The 7,761-nt window shown below is 47.5% G+C and overlaps 1 protein-coding gene across 1 annotated transcript; it reads right to left on the bottom strand.

Moving 5' to 3' along the window:
• Nucleotides 1-303: 303 nt before the first annotated feature.
• On the bottom strand, nucleotides 304-6,323 carry LOC118793065 (neuronal acetylcholine receptor subunit beta-2-like). Its single transcript, XM_036551015.1, has 4 exons — nucleotides 6,282-6,323; nucleotides 5,623-5,732; nucleotides 1,151-2,105; nucleotides 304-502 (listed from the first exon to the last, which is right to left on the bottom strand). Exons 1-4 carry the CDS (start codon nucleotides 6,306-6,308, stop codon nucleotides 356-358), a joined length of 1,239 nt encoding a protein of 412 aa, XP_036406908.1. The 5' UTR covers nucleotides 6,309-6,323; the 3' UTR covers nucleotides 304-355.
• Nucleotides 6,324-7,761: the final 1,438 nt, after the last annotated feature.

The raw sequence follows: 7,761 nt of genomic DNA, 5'->3' as shown, positions 1-7,761 counted from the left end.
CTGTAATGCATGTCTGATTCTTGCTTCCCGTTCTGAATCTTTGGGATCAGACACGGATTCCAGATAGAAACGAGAGGTCTCTAAGAAAACAGTGCCCAGAGTGCCTTTTGGAAATGCCAGGCAACACCGTTACCATGTACATAATCAGACATAATCAGAAAGTGGTGATAGAACTCAGAAATTATTAAAAATACAGAAATAAGAAAGAAAGAGCGCTGCCAGGATCCTGGGTTGCCTGGCACTGCCCGGTGCCTGCGTGAGATCTTCGGTCAGTGTCCTGGGGAGCGCCCGGTGGTGGGGTATCTGGTGGTGTCGCCGGGGTTACCGCGGGGTGGGGGGTGGGGCCCAGCGGCCATTACGCCGAGTCCACGATGGGCGTGTTGTAGCTCTGGAAGAGCGGCTGCATAAAGAGTCCCACGGTTCCCACCACGCACACCAGGACGAAGATCCACAGGAAGAGACGGTCGATCACCATGGCCACGTACTTCCAGTCCTCGATTATCTAGGGGTGGGAGAGAGATCCTGTCAGCATGTTCCTAATCTTCTCTCACCACACTTTTATACAGGTGAGAGAAGGAGATTGTATAACAAGGAGATTGTTTTGTTAAACTTTTTATAGAAACTAGCATAGATTTCATTATTTCATTTAGTCCACATGTGATGTTTTAGAGGTGGACAGAGAGACAGAGAGAGAGAGAACTTTTCCTCTTTCAACAATCAAAGAGAGGGATTCATTCCACACAATAATGCCTGACTTGCAAATAGAAAAAGTGGAGACAGTACTTTTAGCCCAGAAATGGCCCTGAAACAGTTTTCATGCTTAAAAAGCTTGTCAGTTCAAGTAAAGATAAATCAGCAGGGTTTCTTTTTACTTAATTGTATTCGACGTGATAAAATTACCTCCACGCACTTCACATTCAATCATTATTCCATCATTAACACTAAAATTATTTCACATCAAATGCACTAAGGTAGCGTGACATAGTACAATTTAGTACAAACACAATGATCTGGAAACGGGTGATTCTCACTGAAATTAGCAGGGCCAAAAACAAGACCAGAATAGCTATGAAATTATAGTATGTTCTCTGTCTCCACTCTCTGAGTCCAGCCGCCCCCAATCCGAAAACCGCGCCACGCCGGTACTCACGCCCTCATCCTCGTCCTCCTCCCGCATGTGCTCGGCGATGAAGCGCACCCCTTCCACCGCCTCCCTCACGTCCTCGTCGCACTTGACCGTCATCCTCCTCCGCCGCTCGGTGTTCTCCGGCAGGTCGCCGATGCGCCAGCCGTGCCGCTTGGCCGGCTCCTCGTTGACGAAGAAGGAGTCGGCGTCGGCCTTGCCGGGCCCCGCGTCGGGCCGGGACCGGCGGTGCTGCTTCTGCCGGAATCGCTCGCGCACGTTAGAGCTCCCGGGCCGCTGCATGAAGAGGAAGGCAGGCAGCTTGCGGAGGAAGACCCGCTGGACCCACTCGGGCATCCTGTGGGTGCTGGGAGAGCGGTGGTGCACGTTGAGCACGCACACGCTGGTGACAATGGAGAAGGTCACCAGCACCATGGTGAACATCAGGTACTTGCCGATAAGAGGCACGGCCAGCGAGGTCGGCGGCACGATCTTGGAGATCAGGAGCAGGAAGACGGTGAGGGCCAGCAGGACGGAGATGCAGAGGGTGACCTTCTCGCCGCAGTCCGAGGGCAGGTAGAAGACCAGGATGGCCAGCGAGGTGATGAGCACGCAGGGGATGATGAGGTTGATGGTGTAGAAGAGGGGCTTCCGCTTGATGATGAAGTCGTAGGTGATGTCCAGGTAGGCGGCGTCGTCCGGGTCCTCGTTCTTCCTGCCGGGGAGCGATACGATGTCCCACTCACCGCTGGGCGTGAAGTCGTCGCGGCTGGCGAAGTCGCTGGTGAGGACCAGGTCGATCTCGGTGTGGTCGTAGGTCCACGAGCGGAACTTGAGCGTGCAGTTCTGCTGGTCGAAGGGGAAGTTCCGCACCTCAATCTTGCAGGCACTTTTGTAGATGGCCGGGGGCAGCCAGAAGACATCACCATTGCTGGACACCACGGCGTTGCAATAGAACGACACCTCGTAGGTTCCGTCAGCACTGATGAAGACAAAGAAACATGTTGCTCAGGTTATTACTGATCAAATTATTTTCATTTATCTAGCACTTACCTATGCCAGTTAAAAACACTAGAAAGTACACTTTGAATGATAAAAAGTGTTTAATGATAAACATTAAGCTTAAAACTGATTTTGAGCATAAATGGAATTAAGTAAAATTCTTATTATGACAACTGAACTCATTACAACTTTTTTAACTTTGCCATCATTGTAGGGACATAAAATACTGCTCTATCCTAATATAATTTGTGACTGTCATTCTTACTTCTTACTCAGCATCCTCCTGTTAGAGCAGTAAAATGCCACAGATGGCATTTAAATGGCAAAGATCAAACATAGTTAACTTACTACTGACAAAAGGCACTGACTTGCTGAGACTTGCTTTTTTTACTTTTTTGCTTGTTTTAGACACACAAGTCCCTATAACATTTAAAAGTAGTAGTTCATACTGCCTTTTGTGACACTGCATGGTTTATAGCTTAGTTTCTCAAGAAACTGTCTGGCTATCTACAGTATCTTAGTCTCTGACTTAGAATGCAAAACAAGTTCAGATTTATTGTTTATGGTCATTTAAACTCAAACTTTACTGAAGCTCAGTAAGTGTTAAGTTTATACACCCATATATTGTGCCTAAAAACCAAGAGTTGTCGCCTGCTGTTATATGTTGTAAGACTTCCATGCAAATACAAGTCTTGAGCTTAAATTTGGCTCTAGTAATTTCAACGCAATACTCAGTGGGCCACATTTGCAAAATCCCCTCCCAGTTTTAGTGCTTTCATCCCAGTTATACATATGCATATGAGGAACAGCATGCATCAAGGGCAGAATCACGCATGACACTATCCCTGAGAAACAGCTCTTAATTGCAAGTTTCATATGCTATAAGCGGTCAGTAAATCCTGCATATTTAAATGCCCTTACCACCCGCAATGCACACGCAATCATCTAATAAATCTGGCGCGATGCATTCAAAAGCAATAATTAAGAAGGCGATGTGTTTAACAATATGTAAATCTCATGTAGAATTTAACTGAAGTGCAAAGCTATTCAGAGACTGGGCTTGGCTTGTAAACAAAGTTTCCCTTTTTTTCGGCAGTTTCTGCAGCACGCTCAGCCAGATTCTGACACAGTGGAAGTGCGATTCATTTACATTAGTGAAGCCATCTCTAATTTTGGCTCGTCGGGCGGCCGGAGCTTTGCGGTCCCGGAATGCGCATATTTCAATTCAAATAACCGCAGACGGAAAGCTTAACTTACAGGATTTTCGAAACGCGTCAAAACGCCTCTCAGCTAAACGAGGGGATCAAAGTAATGAATCTGTTATCGGGGTTCGTTATTCGTCTTGCGTGTCGTGCGCGCAACAGGACGAAGCGGGAGACGAAAACGCACGCTTTGCTTCCCCGTCCTTTCGAATGACGAATGCGGCGCTCCAATAATGACTCGTCGCAAATAACTTTCATGACATTAACCTTGTAGTTAACCATGGCGAGTCTCTGAGGATGAGCAGCCGGCGTTAGATACCGAGAGCGAGGACAGAATGTGATTGCATTAAAACGACAAGCTGGTTCCTACACAGCGAAAACCAAATCAGCGTCACACATGTCCTAAGTGCAGTAGGAAAAGGAGAAAAATATATTTGCTGTTGTATTTTTACACCAATGATATATCTGTGTTCATTTAACTATAATATTATGTGTTTTTGTCATTTTTGTCATTATTGCTGTACAATTCAGTACATATAATATGCAACTGGTATCTTTTTTTGTTGCAAGACATTTAAAATCTGAATCATACCCTTTAGGCAAGGCTATGTTCCTGTAAAAGCTATTGCACAGGGGATTGGATGGCTGTCTTTATATTTAATGTACTGAGGAATCATTTCATGCATTTTCCATAATGTGCTCTGTGCCATGCTATTGACTGCTCACACATTGAGTTAGTCAGCTGTCTCTGTGCAGACAAAGTCTACTTCATCCCACAGCACTTCAGTGCCAGGCCTGTGAAGTCAAGTGAAATTACAGGTGAACTGTATTTGTTTCTGCAATTCTAACACTCAAATGATGTTTTTGTACAAAATATGTTACATGGTCTGTTTGGTGAGATAGGACTTAAATTTGGGACTTAAACACATGCATTCTAAATTACAATTAGGAGGTACACAAGAATACAACTTTAATCAAAGACAGGAAATAAGCTTTGTGACTCTTGCAAGATAATAAACTAAAATTCAAGTATAAGGAAAACAGAAATATGACCAGTCCTGTGGCTCTATTCAACCACAAATGTGTGTCACGTGATTCTTCTGTGCTGCTCTCTGTCCTGAAGTAGAATGTGAGTCAGTGCAGTGGTGCCCCAGATGTGTCCTCCAGAGGCTTGACCTTGTTCAGAAGGACTGAAAGTTCTGCAGCACCATGGACAGTATCAATCTTACATGAGACCATGCACCATGGACAGTGTGCATCTTAAATGAGCTTTAGACTCAAGAGGAACTCCTGCTTACACTGAACAGGTAACGCCTGCAGTCAATGAACAATTTAGCATATCTGCTGGCAGTGGCTCTTGTGCAAGAAGTAAAAAAAACAGTTTACACTTGTGTACATGCATCACTCGTTAAGGACAAACCGCAACGCATCAAGGTTGAATCTGGGCTGTAGTGCGAGCCTTGAAGGTGGAACCCAAGCCATTTGATCAAATCCCCTCCATCTGCCACCATCAGAATCAAAGGGAGCCGAATTTAGGCCGGGGTGCAATACGTGCAGGTTGGGGGGGGGGCAGGTACGGACAAGCACGCGATGAGCGGGACGTGGATTCCCCACAACTCGGCGATACGGAGCACATGAATAATGAACCCGCACATCAATAATGGAGGCGTCCCGGGGCCTCGGCATGATCAGAGTCCATTTTGCCGGCGTTCACTCTGAATATGTAATCGCAGGCACGCGGGTTCCTGGCACGCAGACCCGGGCCGGTTCGGACAGAGCTCTGATCCAGGAACAGCCCGCCGCTCTGTTCTACGGCAGCGAGCAACCAGGTGGGTCGTAAATAAATGTTTCTCCCAGAACAGGTCTGACACAGTGCACCACATGACCTGGGACACAATGCGACTGCTGTTTTTAATCCAAAGCATTTACCCATCTCTTCCAACCACAGCGGAGCTCCAGTCAGGGGTAGAGCTTTTGGATGGGATTTAAAACTACAGGCCTACGGGGTGCAAACTTTGTATAGTCACTGCAGCATTATGAAAGTAAACAGATAATCCTTTTGCACTGCACAAGTAGAGGATCTATGTGTCAGAATTCCTCCTGATAAAAGTAACGGTGGTGGGGAAGTCAAAAATCCGATTAGACACTAGTGTGGAGCAACGGGACACTTTTCCTTCTCCCATCTTTGCCTTAGGTGCTTTCGTTTCTGAACAGTAATGCAAAGATGGAATTCATCACGACGGCTTTATGGGCTGTCGAGAAAGCAGAGCGATCAGGTGGAGAGGCACTCCTTACTTGTTGTAGAGGACGATGTCTGGCAGCCAGATGTGCCGGGACGGGATGCGCAGCTTCTTGATACCCTCGTACTCCTGGGGGTCCCACATCAGCCGGTAGTCATTCCACTCCTGAGGAGGCAGAGTTACACGTGGTCACAGGTGTGCTAACACACATGGGCGTGCGTATTCACACAAACACATATGGGCGTGCGTATTCACACAAACACACACAAACACATATGGGCGTGTGTATTCACACAAACACATACGCATGAAGATGCTCACTGAGGCAAGCGTAAACAGATCAAGCAAACACAAAGGCAAGCAATCACACACACAGTGACACAGTCTGGCTGACACAGATTATTTATTTTTGCTGAATACTAAACAAATTGTCCACATGTGCACACACAGATATGTACCGAAACACAAACTGACAGAGAATACTGCCGAACACATACGTCTTTGTATTCATATGACAATTTTTATATACATGCTGGACAAGGCTAGCAGTGTGAGACTTGGAAAGGCACATTGTACCCATAAGACATGTGTTTATTTAGTCACTGCAGCCACATACCATAGTTACAGTAATTAGGACATGGGCATCTGCTCATATCTAAAGAAACAGACTGCCTGGGCACACAGGGGAAGAGAGGGGACAGCATTCGTACTGACCTGAGTGAGCCACACATTTGTGGTCATGATCTGCTCCCTCTCGTTCTGCAGGGAGAGCACAATGGTCATCAGGGGTGTGGTCAATTACACAAACATTCACAAACGCCTTCTGAGCGCTGATGACTGGCTGCTGCTCATGAAGGTTTGGCAAACAGTGATCAGAGTTTTACAAGATGTGAAAGGTTGCTCAGCTTCCTCTAACCGTTAACTGTTCTGGCAGAGTGCACTTCATTATCCTCAGGGTAACTCCACAAAATCTGGATTAACTACGCTTAAAGCCTGAATTCAGACATTTGTCCTTAACTTGAGTAACATGAAAGCAAATGTGCTCAAGTTCATTTGGAAATTAGCTACCAAAAAAGGCCAGTAAAGTGAAGTGATGGTGTTTCCATGCCTTGCAGTGCTTGTGAGTCCACTCTAAAAAGACAAAGCCTTTTTAACTGTGTCTAAGTTAACCATAACTGTCACTTATTTCCAATACCGATACATTTTTCCAGAGCTTTTGGTGACGGCTGTGCTCACCTAACTATCTATGAAACAAACAGGTAATACTAGGCTTTTATTCTGATTCAAAGGTAGGGACATATGCTGATTGAATCTAGGCCTTACTTGCACTCTACTTTAGTCTTTATATTAACACATATTAGCACAGCACAGACACACAGGCAGACAGGTGGGTGATCCCAAAAGGCAGACTGTCAGCTAGATGCATAAGCCCGCAACGGAGAATGCGATGGAGAGAGTGGCCGTGCGGTGAGGTTCAGTAACCTGCTAAGATGTCTCTGGCTCACCGAGAGCCCCGGGAGCCAGGGGAGACCCTGTCCCGGTGACAGAGAGCTCTCACGCGTGAGAGACGAAAACGCGAGTGTCGCCTCTGGCCCCGCGTGACCTGAGTGCTCGAGGTTGGGTGGAAGGGGGCAAATGAGGATCCTTATATCCAGACACCCTCGAGTGGGCGGAGAGGGAGAGAAAGGACGCGGTCAGACTGTCAGTGATGCCCACGCAGTGCCAAGGAACGTTTTATGGTGACTGGCTAGGCAGACAGATGCTTTGGTGTGGAGGACGGCAGGGACAAGGAGATAGGGGGACCGGGACACTGGGGGCCATGGGGACAGTACTGTCAATCCCTGTTGTTATGACACCACTGTGAGCCCCCTGCTTGGGAGGACATCCCCCCCGCAACCACTACCCCCCCACCCCCCAACCCCCCCCCCGATGGGCGGGCATACTGACCACACTGATGAGCTGGGACAGGGACACCTGGATGGCGATGGTGACCTGCTGGCTCTTGTTGGCCGCTGGCCGGATCAGCTTGTTGTAGCGCTCCGGCCCCAGCAGGTAGTTGACCAGCCTCTCCTCCGCGTCGGCCGCCGAGGCCCCTGCAAGGCAACATGGGAAAACTTCAACATCTGCCCACTCTCTGCAACAGCACCTGCAGAGAGCTATTAAAACTTACAGTGCAGGCAGTCCCAGAGTTATA

Source organism: Megalops cyprinoides, chromosome 18 (assembly GCF_013368585.1).
Source record: "Megalops cyprinoides isolate fMegCyp1 chromosome 18, fMegCyp1.pri, whole genome shotgun sequence".
NCBI lineage: Eukaryota > Metazoa > Chordata > Actinopteri > Elopiformes > Megalopidae > Megalops > Megalops cyprinoides.
Note: the sequence above shows the minus strand (reverse complement) of the source record. Positions and strands in the feature narration are given on the sequence as shown.

Excerpts from the sequence above, each read along its gene's own strand:
- LOC118793065 (XM_036551015.1), bottom strand. The coding sequence starts at position 6,308 with ATGACCACAAATGTGTGGCTCACTCAG. Across the intron at positions 5,733-6,281 it reads CAAATGTGTGGCTCACTCAG|GAGTGGAATGACTACCGGCT; the intron begins GTCAGTACGAAT and ends CTGCCTCCTCAG. Across the intron at positions 503-1,150 it reads AGGAGGACGAGGATGAGGGC|ATAATCGAGGACTGGAAGTA; the intron begins GTGAGTACCGGC and ends TCCCACCCCTAG.